Here is a 21,250-nt window from a genome sequence, read left to right on the forward strand (position 1 = left end):
CATCAATAAGACTTGCATAACAGTTAACTCATAAGCAATAAGTTCTTAGTAGAAAGTTTTGAAACAACACAAAGGAAGATATAAGTTTCAGCGGTTGCTTTCAACTTCAACATGTATATCTCATGGATAATTGTCAACACAAAGTAATATAATAAGTGCAATAGGTAAACATGTAGGAATCAATGCACACAGTTTACATAAGTGTTTGCTTCTAAGATAGAAAGAAGTAGATAAACTGACTCAACAATAAAGTAAAAGAATGGCCCTTCACAGAGGGAAGCATGGATTACTATTTTTGTGCTAGATCTTTTCATTTTGAAAACATAGAAACAATTTTGTCAACGGTAGTAATAAATCATATGTGTTATGTATAAGATATCCTATAAGTTGCAAGCCTCATGCATAGTATACCAATAGTGCTCGCACCTTGTCCTAATTAGCTTGGATTAACACGGATTATCATTGCATAACATATGTTTCAACCAAGTGTCACAAAGGGGTACCTCTATGCACTTTGTCTGAGAGGTCTAAGGAGAAAGTTCGCATTGGATTTCTCGCTTTTGATTATTCTCAACTTAGACATCCATACCGGGACAACATAGACAACAGGTAATGGACTCCTCTTTAATGCATAAGCATTCAACAACAGATAATATTCTCATAAGAGATTGAGGTTTTGTGTCCAAACTAAAACTTCCACCATGATTCATGGCTTTAGTTAGCGGCCCAATGTTCTTCTCTAACAATATGCATACTCAAACCATTTGATCATGAAAATCGCCCTTACTTCAGACAAGACGAACATGCATAGCAACTCACATGATATTCAACAAAGGTAAAAGTTGATGGCGTCCCCAGAAACATGGTTACCGCTCAACAAGCAACTTATTAAGAAATAAGACACATAAGTACATATTCTTCACCATAATAGTTTTTAAGGCTATTTTCCCATGAGCTATATATTGTAAAGGCAAAGAATAGAAGTTTAAAGGTAGCACTCAAGTAATGTACTTTGGAATGGTAGAGAAATACCATGTGGTAGGTAGGTATGGTGGACACAAATGGCATAGTTTTTGGTTCAAGGATTTGGATGCACGAGAAGAATCCCTCTCAATACAAGGCTAGGCTAGCAAGGTTGTTTGAAGCAAACTCAAGTATAAAATGGTGCAGCAAGACTCACATATGAACATATTGTAAGCATTATAAGACTTTACATCGTCTCCTTGTTGTTCAAACACCTCAACCAGAAAATATCTAGACTTAGAGAGACCAATCATGCAAACCAAATTTTAACAAGCTCTATGTAGTTCTTCATTAATAGGTGCAAAGTACATGATGCAAGAGCTTAAACATGATCTATATGAGCACAACAATTGCCAAGTATCGAATTATTCAAGACATTATAGCAATTACCACATGCGGCATTTTCCGTTTCCAACCATATATCAATGAACGAGGTAGTTCAATCTTCGCAATGAACATTAAGAATAAAGCTAAGAACACATGTGTTCATATGCAACAGCGGAGCGTGTCTCTCTCCCACACAAAGAATGCTAGGATCCGATTTTATTCAAACAAAAACAAAAAAAAAAGCAAACAGACGCTCCAAGCAAAGCACATAAGATGTGACTGAATAAAAATATAGTTTCACTAGAGGTGACCTGATAAGTTGTCGATGAAGAAGGGGATGCCTTGGGCATCCCCAAGCTTAGATGCTTGAGTCTTCTTAAAATATGCAGGGATGAACCACGGGGGCATCCCCAAGCTTAGACTTTTCACTCTTCTTGATCATATTGTATCATCCTCCTCTCTTGACCCTTGAAAACTTCCTCCACACCAAACTCAAAACAAACTCATTAGAGGGTTAGTGCATAATTCAAAATTCATATATTCAGAGGTGACATAATCATTCTTAACACTTCTGAATATTGCACAAAGCTACTGAAAGTTAATGGAACAAAGAAATCCATCAAACATAGCAAAACAGGCAATGCGAAATAAAAGGCAGAATCTGTCAAAACAGAACAGTCCGTAAAGACGAATTTTTCAGGGGCACTTAACTTGCTCAGATGAAAATTTTTAAATTGAATGAAAGTTGCGTACATATCTGAGGATCATGCACGTAAATTGGCAGATTTTTCTGAGTTACCTACAGAGAACCCTGCCCAAATTCGTGACAGCAAGAAATCTGTTTCTGCGCAGTAATCCAAATCTAGTATTGACTTTACTATCAAAGACTTTACTTGGCACAACAATGCAATAAAATAAAGATAAGGAGAGGTTGCTACAGTAGTAAAAACTTCCAAGACTCAAATATAAAACAAAGTGCAGAAGTAAAATAATGGGTTGTCTCCCATAAGCGCTTTTCTTTAACGCCTTTCAGCTAGGCGCAGAAAGTGTGAATCAAGTAACATCAAGAGATGAAGCATCGACATCATAATTTGTTCTAATAATAGAATCATAAGGTAACCTCATTCTCTTTCTAGGGAAGTGTTCCATACCTTTCTTGAGAGGAAATTGATATTTAATATTACCTTCCTTCATATCAATGGTAGCACCAACAGTTCGAAGAAAAGGTCTTCCCAATATAATGGGACAAGATGCATTGCATTCAATATCCAAGACAACAAAATCAACGGGGACAAGGTTATTGTTAACCATAATATGAACATTATCAATCCTCCCCAAAGGTTTCTTTATAGCATTATCAGCAAGATTAACATCCAAATAACAATTTTTCAATGGTGGCAAGTCAAGCATATCATAGATTTTCTTAGGCATAACAGAAATACTTGCACCAAGATAACATAAAGCATTACAATCAAAATCATTGACCCTCATCTTAATGATGGGCTCCCAACCATCTTCTAACTTCCTAGGAATAGAAGTTTCAAGTTTTAGTTTCTCTTCTCTAGCTTTTATGAGAGCATTTGTAATATGTTTTGTAAAGGCCAAATTTATAGCACTAGCATTGGGACTTTTAGCAAGTTTTTGTAAGAACTTTATAACTTCAGAGATGTGACAATCATCAAAATCTAAACCATTATGATCTACAATGGGATCATTGTCCCCAATGTTGGAAAAAATTTCAGCAGTTTTATCACAAGCAGTTTCAGCAGTTTTAGCAGTTTCAGGTAATTTTGCACGCTTTGCACTAGGAGTAGAAACATTGCCAACACCAATTATTTTACCATTTATAGTAGGAGGTTTAGCAACATGTGAATCATTATCATTACTAGTGGTGGTAATAGTCCAAACTTTAGCTACATTATTCTCTTTAGCAAGTTTTTCGTTTTCTTCTCTTTCCCACCTGGCATGCAATTCAACCATCAATCTTATATTTTCATTAATTCTAACTTGGATGGCATTTGCTGTAGTAACAATTTTATTATCATTATCCTCAGGTTTAGCAGCCATTTTATTAATTAAAGAAGATTGTGACGCAGACAGGTATGAGATTCGGTTTTCAGCATTTGAAAGCTTAGTTTGCAAACCAGAAATCTCCATATTTAAATTTTCAAGTTGATTTCCTATATTTTTCAACAAGGCAGATTGTTCATTCATAGTTTTAGTAAACAATTGATTTTGCTCATATTGTGATTGCATAAAGCTCTTAGTAGCTCTTTCAATTTCTAACATCTTTTCCTCATCAGGCGAAACAAATCTACCATAAGAACTACCATAACCATTACCATTATTAGAAGGATATGGCCTATAGTTGTTACCAAAATTATTCCTATAAGCATTGTTGTTGAAATTATTACTTTTAATGAAGTTCACATCAACATGTTCTTCTTGAGCAACCAATGAAGCTAAAGGAACATTATTTGGATCAACATTAGATCTACCATTCACAAGCATAGACATAATCACATCAATCTTATCACTCAAGGAGGAGGTTTCTTCAACAGAATTTACCTTCTTACCTTGTGGAGCTCTTTCCGTGTGCCATTTAGAGTAATTTATCATCATATCATCAAGAAGCTTTGTAGCCGCCCCCAAGGTGATGGACATAAAGGTACCTCCAGCAGCTGAATCCAATAGGTTCCGCGAAGAAAAATTTAATCCTGCATAGAAGGTTTGGATGATCATCCAAGTAGTTAGTCCATGGGTTGGGCAATTCTTTACCAAAGATTTCATTCTCTCCCATGCTTGAGCAACATGTTCATTATCTAATTGCTTAAAATTCATTATGCTACTTCTCAAAGATATAATTTTAGCGGGAGGATAATATCTACCAATAAAAGCGTCCTTACATTTAGTCCATGAATCAATACTATTCTTAGGCAAAGATAGCAACCAATCTTTAGCTCTTCCTCTTAAGGAGAATGGAAACAATTTTAATTTTATAATGTCACCATCTACATCCTTATACTTTTGCATTTCAGAAAGTTCAACAAAATTATTAAGATGGGTAGCAGCATCATCAGAACTAACACCAGAAAATTGCTCTCTCATGACAAGATTTAGTAAAGCAGGTTTAGTTTCAAAGAATTCTGCTGCAGTAGCAGGTGGAGCAATAGGTGTGCATAAGAAATCATTATTATTTGTGCTAGTGAAGTCACACAACTTAGTGTTTTCAGGAGTATTCATTTTAACAGTAGTAAATAAAGCAAACTAGATAAAGTAAATGCAAGTAACTAATTTTTTTTTGTGTTTTTAATATGGAGAACGCAAACAAGATAGTAAATAAAGTAAAGCTAGCAACTAATTTTTTTGTATTTTGTTTTAGTGCAGCAAACAAAGTAGTAAATAAAGTAAAGTAAAGCAAGACAAAAACAAAGTAAAGAGATTGGAAGTGGAGACTCCCCTTGCAGCGTGTCTTGATCTCCCCGGCAACGGCGCCAGAAAAAGAGCTTGATGCGTGCAGTTAACACATGTCCGTTGGGAACCCCAAGAGGAAGGTGTGATGCGTACAGTAGCAAGTTTTCCCTCAGTAAGAAACCAAGGTTTATCGAACCAGTAGGAGCCAAGAAGCACGTTGAAGGTTGATGGCGGCGAAATGTAGTGCGGCGCAACACCAGGGATTCCGGCGCCAACGTGGAACCTGCACAACACAATCAAAGTACTTTGCCCCAACGTAACAGTGAGGTTGTCAATCTCACCGGCTTGCTGAAAACAAAGGATTAACCGTATGGTGTGGAAGATGATGTTTGTTTGCGAAGAACAGTAAAGAACAAGTATTGCAGTAGATTGTATTTCAGATGTAAAGAATGGACCGGGGTCCACAGTTCACTAGTGGTGTCTCTCCCATAAGATAAATAGCATGCTGGGTGAACGAATTTCAGTTGGGCAATTGACAAATAAAGAAGGCATAACAATGCACATACATATATCATGATGAGTACTATGAGATTTAATCAGAGCATTACGACAAAGTACATAGACCGCTATCCAGCATGCATCTATGCCTAAATAGTCCACTTTCAGGTTATCATCCGAACCCCTTCCGGTATTAAGTTGCAAGCAACAGACAATTGCATTAAGTATGGTGCGTAATGTAATCAACACAAATATCCTTAGACAAAGCATCGATGTTTTATCCCTAGTAGCAACAGCACAGCCACAACCTTAGAACTTTACGTGGATCGTCCTGCATTTAATGGAGGCATGAACCCACTATCGAGCATAAATACTCCCTCTTGGAGTTACAAGTATCAACTTGGCCAGAGCCTCTACTAGCAACGGAGAGCATGCAAGAACATAAACAACATATATGATAGATTGATAATCAACTTGACATAGTATTCAATATTCATCGGATCCCAACAAACACAACATGTAGCATTACAAATAGATGATCTTGATCATGATAGGCAGCTCACAAGATCTAACATGATAGCACAATGAGGAGAAGACAACCATCTAGCTACTGCTATGGACCCATAGTCCAGGGGTGAACTACTCACACATTGATCCGGAGGCGATCATGGCGATGAAGAGACCTCCGGGAGATGATTCCCCTCTCCGGCAGGGTGCCGGAGGTGATCTCCTGAATCCCCCGAGATGGGATTGGCGGCGACGGCGTCTCTGGAAGGTTTTCCGTATCGTGGCTCTTGGTACAGAGGGTTTCGCGACGAAGGCTTTAAGTAGGCGGAAGGGCGGAGTCGGAGGAGTCACGGGGGCCCCACACGCTAGGGCCGCGCGGGCCCCCTCTAGGCCGCACCGCCCTAGTGTGGCGGCGCCCCGTGGCCCCACTTTGTTTCTCCCTCGGTCTTCTGGAAGCTTCGTGGAAAAATAAGCCCCTGGGCGTTGATTTCATCCGATTCCGAGAATATTTCCTTTGTAGGATTTCTGAAACCAAAAACAGAAACAAAGAATCGGCTCTTCGGCATCTCGTCAATAGGTTAGTGCCGGAAAATGCATAATAATGACATATAATGTGCATAAAACATGTGAGTATCATCATAAAAGTAGCATGGAACATAAGAAATTATAGATACGTTTGAGACGTATCAGGCCCCCAAATCCAACTGTTATCCCCAGTTCCCGCACGACCGGTACTACCGCTCATGGGAGCGGTACTACCGCTCTGGGTCCGAAACCGGCCAACAGTGTTGACACGTGGGGCTCAACCGGTACTACCACTGAAGGTACCGTAAAGGTACCGGTATGGTCTCTGGGAGCCCCGGACTCCTGCCCGGTGCCGATGAGGTACTTGGGCGGAAGTTCCGTCGCGTTAGCATGACCGGTACCGAGCCGGTACCTGGTCGGAAGTACCGCTTCAAGCAGTACTACCGGTCAAGGTACTAACATGCTTACTGCAACGCATTTTCCCTTGTGCGATGACAACAGTGGTACCTTGACCGGTACCAAAGACGGTAGCGGTACTACCGCTTTCGGTACCGGTAGTACCGGTCATGTTGGAACTGTTTTCTTCTCTTTTCCTCTCCAACCACGCCGCCTCGCGACACACACACAAAACCCAAAAACCTATCAACTAATTTTGAGTCTTCCGATCCTGAGGTGTTCAGCGAGGACACCATGCACCTGCAATCTTTCAAGCAACTATGCACACGGTGAAATACATTCGAGTGTTGCTATCAAACACACAAAACACTATGGAGAGATCTTGCTCTTTCACAAACTTTCCACCTGCAATGACGCAACTGGTTAAGTACCTCCAAGGTTGATGTCACCTCTACAACAAAAAAGGAGGTGCAACAAGTGCAAGTGCTATGGCCAGACATGTGGCGTCGCACGCTATCTAAGAGAATGGAGATGCTTATGGGAAATATTCAAGGTCGCGACACTTTGGAGGTAAATTGATTTTGAAGAAGGGAATGGCATGAGCCTAATATCCAGTGCATGTGGTTACCAACACCACTCTAGAGCCAAGAGTCACGGGGCCAATAGAGAATTGATGGTACATGTCCCTGCGAAGCCCAACACCATCTAACACAAAACAAAAATCCCAACCCACGAGTGGTTGGTGGCATGGGTGGACAAGGTTGGGTGGATGGGCATGGTCCACCCTAAAATTTTAGTATTTTTTTAATTTTTAGTTATTGGGGCAATTTTATCACATATGGGTAGTGCAAAAAATTAAAAAATAGGGGGTGTGCCCACTTGATAGATTTTGTTTTGCGTCCGCCACTGGTGGTTGGGTGTGGCATGTGTGAGCTGGAGGTAGGGGTGTCTCGGTGTTAAATGGCCATCGTCTCTAGCAGCTGTAGTTGTACATAGACCAGATGAAGAACCAAACATACCCAGTGGGTGGCACAGATGAACAGAACATCGCTCTGTGTGGTCGGTCCTCAAGTTTCCCACCTTTGATGGCGGTTGCCGGCTCTCGGTGTATATCTAGATCAGGACTGTTTTTGAATATTTATCTGTGTTAATGCCATTGATAATTGTGAGATGGAGGTGATATTGCATAGAAGGGTGATCCATACATATAGTATTGACTAATAAATCCAAAAACACAAATGCGGTAAGAAAATCTGTGTGTGGCTTGAAAAAGAAACACAAATTCCGTCACTAGATTGTTTTCCCTTTCAAATGTGGATTTCATATACACCGAAATAGCGCGGAATGGCAACACTCCATTCTACACATCACTACGACAAGTCAAGTTGTCGATGGCCAGAAGCATGTCTCCTAGGGGCTGGAGCATGTACGCTTGGCTTGGCCGCTTTGGCAGTGCGACTCACTTCACGGATTCAAGCACATCGATCCACCAGTCCATTGTTAGTGTTAACCTTTACAACTTGTAGTATTACTAGTATGTTGTGTATCTGTGCAAACGTGAAGTGTGCACGGTGTGTTAGTTGAAGAGTTAGGCATCAAAGGCATGAACTCATGTATGGTCTGGTTAGCATCGGTAAAGATAAAAGAGAGCTGAAACTTATGAAGGGTTGAGTTGAGTCCCTAGGACTGCATCATTATCGAATCCCTTTTTAACCGGCGTATGGTAATCTGAGGCAAATCCAGAGAGGTAAGTTGTGGTTTGTTGAGTTCCTCTTCCACAACCACAAGTGACAAGTGTGTGTCATTGCGTGTGTGGCAACGGGTTAGGTGCACTCCGCAATCATTTCGCCCCGATCAAGCAAGATGAAAACCCTAGCTCACTACCTGCGGAACAACAATATCCTTCCCAACTACGACAGCCGCCATTCCCCCTCCGGCACGAGCGACGCGGCCTCCGTCCCCTCGAGCGAGGTTCAACAATGGTTGGGCGGCGCCCGAAGAATGTGGAGCGGCGGATCAACCCCGCGATCAACCACTTCGTCTCGATGGGCTTCAAGGAGATCGATGCCCGCAACATCGTTCATAGCGATGCATCCAAATGAGATGAATAATATATACTGTAATTTTTTTTTTTGCAGTGGGAGCCTTTCCCACTGATTCTCCTAAAAATGGGATGAATAAAAAGATGAGATTTTACATAAAAATTAGGCGCACGAAAGATGTCTTGAATGACACAAGCTTTGGAGGAGGGAGTGTTTAGATGCGTGATGCTCTTTGTTCAACCTTTTATCCATGCATGTGGATGATGCGGCTTCGGTTCTTCTATATTTTGTTTATGCATTTGGATCTTAAATTATGTTGAATTTTAAATCTACAACTTCAAAATTAAGCATTTCAAATATTGTTGGATTATGTGGTATTGATGGCATAATGGAGGTGGGAGCAGAGTTATATGCATAGACATAACAGAAAGATGCAATCATAGGGAATCTGAAAAACCACATGACCATATCATCGAAAACCATTTTTATTCAGAGGATTGATGATTTTTATTTCTTTGTTTGAGCTCCTCTTAAATTACCACATCGCAAAGCGCCTCATCAATCTCCGGTGATCCAGACGTCCAATTGTGTCCGTGCGTGGGCGTGCCTCTCCGCTCCGGCCACCCGGAGATGGTCACCGCCGCCAAGCCCTCTCCCTTCGTCTGCTTCAAGTGGCCCTGGGGCCCCAGCCCTAGCCCTAGCGCCACCCCAAGCCCAAGCCCCTGTGGCGACCTCGAGCTCCCCTGGCTCTTCAAGTCCATCCACACCGTCGCGCAGGGCCTTCTCATCGCCGGCGACCTCCCCTCCCCCTCCCCATCCACCGCAAGCGCCGGCCATGGGGCGAGGCTGTGGAAGCGTCACCCGGGACCCGCGGCGGTGGAGGCGGATCGCGGGGACTCGGAGCAGCGGGCGCTGGCGGCGGCGCTGGTGAGCGGGAAGGCGGCCACGGTGCTTGAGTTCTACTCGCCGCGGTGCCGCCTCTGCTCATCGCTGCAGGGCCTCGTGCACGAGCTCGAGGGCGGCGACGATGCCTGTGCGAGCTTCGTGCTCGCCGACGCCGAGGATGACCGGTGGCTCCCCGAGGTGAGAACCCCCTCCGCCTATCCGTGCCAATTGCGTTGCTATGCGTATTCTGTAGATTTATGGTGTTGGTTTGTGTAGTATTAAAGCACATATTGCGTTTGCAAAGGTAGATTAGCATCGTTCCTCTATTTTTTTTTTTTTTGATGATGCAGTGTCTTGATTTGGAGTAGAAATTTACTAGGTTTTATGAACACTGATATTTGAAGATAAGATTGGCTGCCATACGTTCCTTTAGCATCTGCTCTGAACTTTATTGAAGAATCAAGTAGCTATCGTTGAACCCACACCCTTTGATGTGCTTGCATACGAGTCATGTGAAATTAGGTCCCCATGGCATCCAAGTGTTAATAAGTCGAGGGCGAGGATGGTGCAGCTTCAGCAGCATTCATGGCATGCTACACTAAGGAGAACTAGACAATAGATGAGAGGACTATTTGTTTCTTAAGCTCCTGGGGGTACAGTACCAACCCCCTATATTGTGAGGTCTGGACCAATTAGGATACATTCTCTTGGCTCCAAGTTTCTAAACTAAATCTACCATCTGATAATGTATTATTCATTATTGGATTCAGCTTCTTAATTCCCCTGGATCCCGGGCTGTTGCTGCACACGCTGCTGCTAGTGCCGGTTTCAGATTCCTGAACAACCTGACCGTCGTGCTGCTGGTGGATAAGCTGGTCATTGTTTCGGAATGTATTGCTGCGGCGATGCGCTGTTTCCTAACCCCTTTGTCCTTAACACCCTCTTTCTGCATGGACATGCCAGTTCTTCATCTGCTTAGCATCGATAAAGCGGTGTGATGTATGTACTATGGATTACTTAAGTAACTCTGCTATGATGTCATCCAAGATGTGCTAAGCTATGCATTTGGAGGTGTTAAGTTGTACCTAGTACTAGTGATTTTTTTAGAACATTACCAGTGGTATCTTTGTTAACAGGTTCACATAAGTTTTCAAACACATCTCAATACCACAGAAACAAGTTCCTAGTGCTTGTAAAGTTGGAAGTAAGCACTAGAGCAATGATATGGTGTTATTAGTTTGAAGGACAAGCAGACGACAACTGAGGAAAAACCTGCTTGGGAGAGCTATTTTGTGTTCAAAAGGTTGTTGAAATTTCTGGCCTGCTAATCATTTGGAAACATTGACCGATGTTAACTTTGACTGTAGCTGTGGTAGCACTGCTGTCAGTTTCTGCAAAAACATTGGCAAGCCATTCTCATTTTTTCTGTTTGGAATAATTAGTTATTGGGTTGCTCAGTTGCTAGAGTTAAGTTCCTTGAGATTGAACTTGAAGTATTCCTAAACACCCTAAATAAACCACCACCAACTCAACATCCCAAACTTCCAATCCATTAAGATCAAGAATAGACTCAATTTCTTGTGATATTTTGATTCCGTACCAGTCCAAATGGATTGGATAAATTCTCACCTTTCCAAAAGAGATCTATTACATGGTAGTGTGTTCTGTAACAATTACAATTGATGAAAACAAAATTTTCCCTACCCTTGGTTCAACTGACCAAGCAGGCTGAAGTTACAAATGGGAGGTCCATATTCACATAATTGTATTTGTTGATATACAGTACATGTGTCCACTCTGAAGAAAAATTATCTTCGCAGATTCTAACAGCAACACTATATATTTGCAGCTTCTGCATTATGATGTCAGATATGTTCCTTGCTTTGTGCTCCTGGACAAGAATGGTAGAGCTCTAGCGAAGACTGGAGTTCCAAGTAGCAGGCAGCACGTTATTGCTGGCCTTCATCATCTTCTTAACATGAAGCAACCATCTGGGCTGGAAGGAAAGAAGAGTCGGTCATGATGATAGTTTCTTGAGCATATTATGTAATAGCGAATAATGTCAGATGTCACATTTTGTTTGTTCACCAAGCGTATCTGCGGATAATGTTGGAAATTTTATTTTTGTAGGCAATTCGTATATGGTCAGATTTGTAGCTACGTGTTCAACTTTTCTACAAGTTTATTTTTTTTTTGTGAGAATATACTTCTGGATGATGTGGTGTGAAAATCAGAATGTGAGGGATTGTGTGCTTATGTAATCGATCATGCTTCTGCTTCTGAAAATTGTATTTCATGTTTCTGAAAATTATAATTCATGCTTCTGCTTCTGAAAATTGTAATGGATGATATTGTGATATATTCACTCTGTTGCTTACTTTATTCATGTATTGTATATGTGCTTGGATTAGATATTGAAATCTACTGGTTTATGAATATCACCTCCTCTCTACTTGTGGTATTCTCAGATATTTTTTTGATACTTTTACACTTGTTTTTTCACGAAGAGGGTATCTGTATCAGGTTTTGCAGGTCTGCATCAGGTATTTAGTTGTGAGGATGCCTCAAAACTTATAAAAAGAGGAGGAAATAAAGGAGAAAAGATGGATCTGGACAGAAGATTGATGAAATCATTTGTGTCCGCTGATCTCAGATCAGACGGCCAGCGTGACCTCAAACTGTTATCCGAGTACACGCCGTCGCTCCTCTCTGCTCACCTCTCCACCACTCCCCCGCCACCCAGACCGCGATGGCGGCGCCGCTCGCCCCCCTCACCGCCGCCCGCCTCGGACGCGGCCTCGGCCAGCGCCACCGGGTGCTCCTCCTAGCCTCCGTCCGCCACTACGGCGCTCTCCCTGCTCCCCTTTCCGTTCTCGCCCCGCGGCGCCGGCCACCTCACCCGCCTCCTCGCCACCTCACCCGCTCCCTCGCCGCCGCCACGGTCGTCTCTGAGCCCCAGGCAGAGTAAGTTGGTTCTTCTTGCGCACCTCTCATTCCTTTAGCTTGTAGCACGCGATGCTGCCGTTGTGACTGTTGGAACATCAGTAAATCTTGGAGGAAAACTGCATTGGGTTACTGTTATCTGTTTCATCTAAAAAAAAGTGTTTATGTTTGTGTGCAAAAGCAAAATATTTCCTTGCTTAGATCGTCCGTGGTCCGGTTCGAGCTAATCGCTAATGTATAGCTGCAATCTCATAATTTAGGTGTAAGTGCCCCTTCAAAAAAGATCTCATAATTTAGGTTGCCTCTTTCATCGGTCAGTGCTGAAATATCTTTCTTTTAGTGTATGACATGCTTATACTTGGACAATATACCGTAACTGTGCAGTGTTTCCATTTCACTAGCTATTGAGTTTCATGTCAGTAGTTAATCTTTCTTTAGCTGTAACAGATATTATGCCAACATGCCGTTCCAATAAACTAGGATCAGTTAATACATCTCATAATGATTTCTGTCCGGATTGTGAAATGTAAACATGCTTTCTACTTTTGGTTTGTCTAGCTTAGAGTCTGTTCCAGCGACAGTAAGCAAGGGGCGCATCTACCATGAGACATACGGGTGCCAAATGAATGTAAACGATATGGAGATTGTGCTTTCGATCATGAAAAAAGAAGGGTACAATGACATTGTTCCTGACCCCGAAAGTGCAGAGATAATATTTATCAACACCTGTGCAATCCGTGAGAATGCAGAGCAGAAGGTTTGGCAGCGGCTTAACTACTTTTGGTTCCTGAAAAGGCAATGGAAAGCTAATGTTGCTGGAGGGAGATCAAAATCTCTGCGTCCACCCAAGATTGCTGTTCTTGGGTGCATGGCAGAGCGGTTGAAGGAGAAAATACTTGATTCAGATAAGATGGTTGATGTTGTCTGTGGACCGGATGCGTACAGGGACTTGCCTAGGTTGCTCCAGGAAGTCGATTATGGGCAGAAGGGTATAAACACACTCCTCTCACTTGAGGAGACTTATGCTGACATCACCCCAGTGAGGATTTCCGACAATTCGGTTACCGCGTTCGTTTCAATTATGAGGGGTTGTAATAATATGTGCTCGTTTTGCATTGTTCCCTTTACTAGGGGCAGGGAGAGGTCGCGCCCAGTATCGTCTGTTGTCCGAGAAGTTGGTGAGCTCTGGGATGCAGGTGTTAAAGAAGTAATGCTTCTTGGTCAGAATGTAAACAGTTATAATGACACTTCTGAAGTTGAGGAGTTGGAGCCTGGTAAAAACTGGCAGCTCAGCGAAGGATTTTCCAGCAGGTGCAAGGTGAAGGATATGGGGTCGCGTTTTGCTGATCTCCTGGATCAGCTGTCTCTGGAATACCCTGAGATGCGGTTCAGGTTTACCTCTCCACATCCAAAGGATTTCCCTGATGAGTTGCTATATTTGATGCGGGATAGGCACAACATCTGCAAACAAATTCACTTGCCAGCACAATCAGGCAGCACAGAGGTACTGGAACGAATGAAGCGGGGTTACACTCGAGAAGCATATTTGGAGCTTGTGCAAAAAATTCGTAATGTCATTCCAGATGTTGGGCTCAGCAGTGATTTCATAAGTGGTAAGACATACTACATGCGTCTTTATTTTTCATAATCACAATCTTCTAAGCGAAGTGCTCCCAGCGTGGATATCTCTTTCCCGTGCGCTGAGTTCAAAAGACTGATGTGGTTACGGGCTAGGAAAGATCAACCTAAATTAGGAATCTATAGTAATTACTAATCACCACCTGAGCTTCTACGTAACAATTAGCATCCTTTTTTGAGACTATATCTTGGTCTTATGTTTGAGAAAGTTATTTTCCATGCCCACAAAATGTGTCAGCCATGTCTACATAACTCTAATTACAGCTTAGAATGGAGTAGCTTGGTAGGCAAAGTCTACATTTATTTCTATCTTGTTACAGTTTATAGTGAGTATCTCAGTAGTCTTAGCAATATATACTCTGTTAAAGATGGGTTTTATTTATTCTCAGTAACATGCTGCAAAAGTATCACACGGTACTACAGAGCTGTCGGGATACATGACAACGGGAATTTTCTTGACTTCTTACTGCTATAAAGAGCATTTAAGCAAAAAAAAAAAATAGTTCATGTGCTGTTAAGTCTGCTACCCAATTGTCACATATGCACTGCAACATGCCTGGTTACTTGCATTGCATCATTTAAGAGAAGCTTCTTTGCTAACCTCTCGAAATTTGCATGAAGTTAAAGCACAAATCACTGGTGGATTCATCCTACCCTTCTAGCTTCAACTTCTATGTGCAGTTGTTTACTTGCTTCGTTTTTTGTTGTTGGGTTTTCTCTTAATGTGACAAGTATGTTTCTGATGTACAACAGGCTTTTGTGGAGAGACAGAAGATGACCATGCCGACACTCTTAGCCTTGTAAGGGCTGTTGGATATGATATGGCTTACATGTTTTCATATAGCATGAGAGAGAAGACCCATGCTCACCGGAATTATGAGGATGATGTCCCGGCTGATGTTAAACAGAGGAGACTTACAGAGCTAATCAACACCTTCCGTGAAACCACAAGAAAGATCTATGACTCTCAGGTTGGCACAACACAACTTGTTCTAGTCGAAGGCCCCAATAAGCGAGCTCCTGAAACAGAGCTGTTTGGAAAAACAGATAGGGGGCACAAGGTCTCGTTTACCAGTCTCCCTGTACCGCACACATCTGAAGGTGACGGTGCTCGTAAGCCAGTGGTTGGTGACCTTGTTGAGGTAAAAATTCTCAGGTCATCGACAGCATCATTATCTGGAGAGCCAATTGCGCGCACAAGCTTGGGCATGTACTGCAAGAATCATGCATCCGATGCATCTGCTGTTGCTGCCTAAGGAGTAGTCAAGTTCATGGCATTCCTCACCTGAACTGAAACCAGAGAACCCTGCGCAATGTTTCACTTGAAATGACTGCAATTGGGATCATACGGTGCAATTTAACTTAGTGTGGACATCTTTTCTTTTGCGGAGGAAATATTTGATTTGTCTAGTTTTGGGTGGAAAGGTAGTGTCGTGTTATGCTGCGAGCAGCTGAAATGAAAATAATTGTCCACCTATACTAATCATTCCATGGTGCGTCTGTGGATGATCGGTAACCATTGAGTCATGCAATGGAGGCGGCAAACTAAACAATTGTACATCTTTCAATAACAACAATCTTAATATTACTAGAAGTTGTATGTCATCATTGTTCTCTGTTTTGGATTTGCCCCAAGTTTACGGAGGATAGTACAGTACTCCACATCTATTTCTTAGCATTGTGCCCCGATCCACCTTAATTTGCAATGCATGTAGTACAATACTCCACATTTAGCCGGAAATTCAATTCGGCTCCCGGGTGCGTATGCTCCCTCTACCAAAAAATCATATTTCAAAGTGTCAAAAAAATTTGACAAAAAATTCTACATGTACATCTCCATAATATATGTGCGTTCCTCAAGTTTCACAAAAAAACCAACATTTTTTGTGGTCTATGTAAAAAAGAGAAAAATTATCTTGTGAAAAGCATTATTTTTTGCACTGAAATTTGTCTTGTTTACACATATCACATAATAAGTCGATTTTGTATGAAACGACTTTATGAGCGTGTAGCACGTAAAGATGTACGTACAAATTTTTCGTTTCAATTTTCTGAAATTCAAATCCGTGTAAGATGCATTTCAAAATAGTGGGAGCATATGCACCCATGTTCCGAAACACCACTCCCACAATTAGCTCCATAATAACGAATGTATGTTCTTGTAGTATATCCTTGGATAGTACTCCAATGGATGTATGGATGATCGTAGAGATAAGTTTAGCGTGTTCTAAGATTGATACATAGTGCTGTGATGCATATTAATACTGCCTTCAGATTTCTGGAATGGAAATGATCATGCATCTTGCATTGTGTGAAGGTGCAACATACCCAAAATTTGGTCTATTAAACACCGTGTGAGGCGTCAATGTCAAACAGCTCGACCTAAAAAAGGCAAGAAAATTCCACGTGGTGACTAAAATCAGGGAATGAAAACAAAGCGGATGCGAACAGAATTGAGTGCTGCCACATTTGTTTTCATATTCTTTTGCAGTAGTGAAAAATGAATATAGAAATCCTTAAAATAAATACTATCGGAAACAAATATAGAGCGAATACAACACGGACACGAGTGAAAAACAAACGTTTATCGAAACCTTAGATCATGCAGAAAAACTGAAGAGAAAGAAAAAACTTGTGTTAGTTACTAAGATAAAATCAAATATGATGATATAGCATGATTATGTAGTAATATTGTAAGTTATTATAGATTAACTGGACTATAGGGGAAGTGTTGAACAGTTGAAGCCTCTTCAACACACATGAAGAGATTATGTGGTCGTTAGTTTTAGGATGGGCTATTTTAGGTATTTTAACTTATCTTAGATTAGACCCACTGGATTGGGCTAGCTACAACAACCCTAGAACTTTCATTTGCGATTATGTTCCATCGAAAAAGGCCGTTTCGTTTTCTTTTGTGTTTATGCTAAAACTGTCTCATTTTCTTTTCTATTCTACAAAACTCTGTTTCCGTGTACATTTTTATTTGATTTCCGTTTTTCGCATAAAATTCAAAATCTTCACCATTTTCATCCCTAAGCGAATCCAGTGCCGGTAGCATGACCTAAAGGGTGTGACTATTTCTAGTCGACTAAGAGCTAATCAAAGTTCAATTGCAACTCATGTTGCAACTCACGCCTATCAAAAATTACGATGCAAATTGAATGGTGTAAGATTTCACTGAACACGAACTAGCAAATCCCAAATCAAAAGGCTTGATTTTGGAACTAAAAAATCGGAAATAAATAAATATGAATAGGATGGCTATGCTAACAAAACGACGGCTCAACTCATGGTAGTGTTCTCTGTTCCCATCTAACCCCCTCCCCTCCCCTCTCGGATCCGATCCGCCCCGAGCCCCCGACGGTCGCCGGAGCACCGCCATGGCGCTCAGCCTACGCAAGAAGCAGCTCGGTAAGCTCGAATCCATCCGGCCTTTCTTCTCCGGGTCGATCTCTATGGGTGTCTAACAACTCTAGTTTCTGATCCAGATTTGATCACGCGGATGCTTCACCTGAACCAGCAGCAGTCGTCGCCGGCCGGCGGCGGCGAGGGGGAGGAGGAGGCGTACAAGATCCTGGTGGTGGACGGCCCTTGCATCTCGCTCCTGTCGCCGGTGCTCCGCGTTGGTGACCTCCGCAAGCACGGCGTTACCCTCCACCTCAACATCCACAAGGCGCGGCAGCAGGTCGCCGACGCGCCCGCGGTCTACCTCGTCCGCCCCACGCCCGCCAATGCCGACCGCATCGCCGCCGACGCTGCCGCGGGGCTCTACGCCTCGTTCCACGTCAACTTCTCCACGTCCGTCCCCCGGCCCGTCCTGGAGCGCCTCGCCTCCGCCACCGCCGCGTCGCGCTCGGCGCACCGTGTGGCGCGTGTCGCGGACCAGTACCTTGACTTCGTCTGCCTCGAGGACAACCTCTTCTCGCTCGCCCAGCCGCGCGCCTACGTCGCCCTCAACGACCCTGCCGCTGCCGATGCGGACATCACTTCAGTCGTCGACGCCATTGCGCTCGGCCTCTTCTGTGTCGCCGCCACACTAGGCGCTGTGCCCATTATCAGGTGCGCCGCGGGCGGGCCTGCTGAGATGGTTGCTGCTGCTCTGGATGCCCGTCTCCGGGATCACCTCCTAGCCAAGCCAAATCTTTTCACCGAGGCTGCGGCCTCATCGTTCCAGCGGCCGGTCCTATGCCTGTTTGACAGGAATTTTGAGTTGTCGGTGGGGATACAACACGATTGGAGATACCGCCCGTTGGTCCATGATGTGCTCAGCTTGAAGCTCAACAAGCTGAAGCTGCCAACAGAGAAGTATGATCTGGATGACTCTGACCCATTTTGGGTGGCAAACAGCTGGTCTGAATACCCCGAAGTGCCCAAAGAAATTGCAGCACAGCTCGCCAAGTACAAGCAGGATGTAGATGAGGTGAACCAGCGCACGGGTGGTGGTAGGGATGGGGTTGAGTTTGATGGAACAGATCTTATTGGCAACACCAAGCACCTGATGAATGCGGTCAACTCGCTCCCAGAGCTGACAGAACGGAAGAAGGTGATCGATAAACACACAAATATTGCAACTGCATTGCTTGCGCAGATCAAGAAGAGGTCTCTGAGTGATTACTGTGATTGTGAGCATGATATGCTTCGGAAGGGTATTGTGGATCGGAAGACGCTGTTCAGCCTCCTCAGTGGGGAGGGCACCAAGGAGGATAAGCTCCGGCTGGCTGTCACCTACCTGCTATCATTTGAGGCACCACCGCCATCTGAACTAGAGCAGGTTGAGGCCGCGCTGCGGGAGTCAGAAGTAGATATGTCTGCATTCCTGTATGTGAAGAGGATAAAGTCGCTGAACACACAGTTTTCTGCTGCACCAAGCACAGCAAGCAGGAACTCCATTGTTAATTGGGCGGTTAGTGCTGTGACCGACGGTGTGAAGAATTACTTATCGGATGAGAGGCAGGTGGCTCTGACTAGGACAGTTGAAGCCCTGATGGAAGGGAAACCAAACCCAGAGGTGGACAACTACCTATTGTTTGATCCACGGGCCCCTAGATCAGGAACTGGTGGGCAGTTTAGAGGACCCTTCAGAGAAGCGATTGTTTTCATGATTGGTGGTGGAAACTACGCCGAGTACAGGAGTTTAATTGAGCCAGGGCAGAGCTCACAGTCTTCCAAGCATGTCATATATGGAGCAACAGAGATTCTCAGCGGGGTGGAATTTATTCAGCAACTCGCGGAATTGGGAGAGAAAGCGGGATTGGGTAGTGGCAGCAGCAACCTAACATCACAGTAGATATGGTCTTAGCAGACATTTTGATGTTAAGATGTGATGAATCGTGCTTTATAGATTATACAGTAGATAGTCTCTTTCTAGACACTGTGATGCCAAGGAGTGATCCAGGCTCCATAAGGCTAATGATAGTGAATTTCCTGGACTCAGGTTTACTGCTCTGCTTTGGACGAGTCCTTGCGAGTTTGTTCCAGAAGTCTAATATGTTGAAAAAGTATGCTCAGTTCATCTACTTTATCTTTATCCCCTTTTGAGAAATGTTAGCGGAATCTTGTTATCAATTCAAAACTTTCTTGCGAGTTCAGCTGTTCCAGAAGTCCAATATGTTGAAGTGTCCAACTCAGTTCATTTTGTTTCTTTTACCCCAAAAAACCAGTTCATGGAATCCCAAGGTAACTACTTCCATCAAAACTGCCAAATAATGGTATTACGGTGGTCAAAGTTTCAAATGTTTGACGGTCAAACATTTTACTACATAAACTGAAGATTAACAGTGCCAAGTTGCGGCGTATTGAACAAAGCATAACTGTGTTACCACACCCGAGAAAATAACAAACAGTCCAGGAATCTTTAATAAGAAAACTCATACAGTATATGATTACATCCTACAAATCAAACAACCTACACTGAAAGAAAAAAAGACTAATTGATGCACGGACCTTACAAAAGAGATAGAGTATATCTTGCAAAATTCCTATATGTAAACCCATATATAAATCCTATGAATCAAAGATGTCCTGAATTTCGCCTCGGTATCGATCCTAGCTCACCAGACGCTCTACTTCTACTGAGGCGGAGCCTGTCTGCGACCGAGAAATCGGTTCAAACGGGCGAGGAGGTCGGGATGGGCGTTGAGGAGCGCCGCGGCGCGCGCCGCGACGGTGCGGGCGTCGTTGAGCACGCCCGTGCCGAAGTTGGCGAGGAGGCCGATGAACTCGCTTTGGGCGGACGGATCGGGCGCGAGGCGGGCCTGGACATCTACAACCAAGGTGATGGCAGCGTCTACCTCTTCCGCCCGCGTCGGGTCCATGGCGTGCGCGCGTCTTGCTTGGTCGCTTGATCGGCTAAGCGTTCACCTCAGCTCCAACTTGGGCGTCAATTGGCCGCCCTAGCACCTTGCCTTATAAGCTAGATATCCGAGTCCGCCTCCACTCGGCACTCCGGCTCGGCCACGACACAGCTTGTACCGCGTTTGTTTCTGATCAAGAGTTAATGAAGGGATAGCAGAGACACTGTCACGACCCGTCCCTGATTTGCGGGCGAATCGGACCGAACAGGATTACAGGAGGTAGAGGTGAGATTAGCAAGCAGGGGGCTGAGAGAGCACACGGAATTAGGAGAGGAACACAAGTTTAAAACTCTTTCATTACGAGGGAGGATCAGTTTACTTGGTGCAATCTGACATAACCCCCATGTCAGCACCCGGGCGACACCGGGGGTGACCCTCCGCCGCCGCCTAGCCCTCTCCCCGGCCTCCGTTGTCGCCGCTGCCACCGGCCCTTGCCGCAGTGGCGGCAGGTCCGACTACCGAAGGTGGCTCGGGGGGCTCGCAATCTCTGGAGGTGGCGCTGGTGGCTGGTCAGAGCGAGTGGGACGACGATGATTCGCTCGTTAGAGCGTGGAAGTCGGGGCGGCGGCCCCAGGAAGCTGTGGTGTTCTCCCTCGTTGGTGTGGAGGCGTCAGTGGTCGGGCATGGCTGGCGCGTGCAGGGCAAGGAAGATCGAGGCACGGCCAGATCTGTTCGTGCCATTGGGTTGCATGCCGCCGG

General features: G+C 43.8%; 3 protein-coding genes across 3 annotated transcripts; all 3 read left to right on the forward strand.

Moving 5' to 3' along the window:
- The first annotated feature begins 9,251 nt into the window (after positions 1-9,251).
- On the forward strand, positions 9,252-11,999 carry LOC127295230 (uncharacterized). The gene is made up of 2 exons (XM_051325141.2): positions 9,252-9,815; positions 11,467-11,999. The coding sequence occupies exons 1-2, from the start codon at positions 9,363-9,365 to the stop codon at positions 11,638-11,640; spliced, it is 627 nt and encodes a 208-aa protein (XP_051181101.1). The 5' UTR covers positions 9,252-9,362; the 3' UTR covers positions 11,641-11,999.
- A 313-nt stretch (positions 12,000-12,312) lies between these two features.
- LOC127295229 (CDK5RAP1-like protein) lies at positions 12,313-15,803 on the forward strand. Its single transcript, XM_051325140.2, has 3 exons — positions 12,313-12,581; positions 13,119-14,173; positions 14,952-15,803. The coding sequence occupies exons 1-3, from the start codon at positions 12,367-12,369 to the stop codon at positions 15,452-15,454; spliced, it is 1,773 nt and encodes a 590-aa protein (XP_051181100.1). The 5' UTR covers positions 12,313-12,366; the 3' UTR covers positions 15,455-15,803.
- A 1,676-nt stretch (positions 15,804-17,479) lies between these two features.
- LOC127295228 (SEC1 family transport protein SLY1) lies at positions 17,480-19,740 on the forward strand. The gene is made up of 2 exons (XM_051325139.2): positions 17,480-17,609; positions 17,687-19,740. Exons 1-2 carry the CDS (start codon positions 17,579-17,581, stop codon positions 19,483-19,485), a joined length of 1,830 nt encoding a protein of 609 aa, XP_051181099.1. The 5' UTR covers positions 17,480-17,578; the 3' UTR covers positions 19,486-19,740.
- The last annotated feature ends 1,510 nt before the right edge of the window (positions 19,741-21,250 follow it).

Source organism: Lolium perenne, chromosome 4 (assembly GCF_019359855.2).
Source record: "Lolium perenne isolate Kyuss_39 chromosome 4, Kyuss_2.0, whole genome shotgun sequence".
Taxonomy (NCBI): Eukaryota; Viridiplantae; Streptophyta; class Magnoliopsida; order Poales; family Poaceae; genus Lolium; species Lolium perenne.

Coding starts and splice junctions, on each gene's coding strand:
- LOC127295230 (XM_051325141.2), top strand. CDS start 9,363: ATGGTCACCGCCGCCAAGCCCTCTCCCTTCGTCTGCTTCAAGTGGCCC. Junction 9,816..11,466: donor ATGACCGGTGGCTCCCCGAG/GTGAGAACCCCC, acceptor ATATATTTGCAG/CTTCTGCATTATGATGTCAG.
- LOC127295229 (XM_051325140.2), top strand. CDS start 12,367: ATGGCGGCGCCGCTCGCCCCCCTCACCGCCGCCCGCCTCGGACGCGGC. Junction 12,582..13,118: donor GTCTCTGAGCCCCAGGCAGA/GTAAGTTGGTTC, acceptor TGGTTTGTCTAG/CTTAGAGTCTGTTCCAGCGA. Junction 14,174..14,951: donor CAGCAGTGATTTCATAAGTG/GTAAGACATACT, acceptor GATGTACAACAG/GCTTTTGTGGAGAGACAGAA.
- LOC127295228 (XM_051325139.2), top strand. CDS start 17,579: ATGGCGCTCAGCCTACGCAAGAAGCAGCTCG. Junction 17,610..17,686: donor CCTACGCAAGAAGCAGCTCG/GTAAGCTCGAAT, acceptor TTTCTGATCCAG/ATTTGATCACGCGGATGCTT.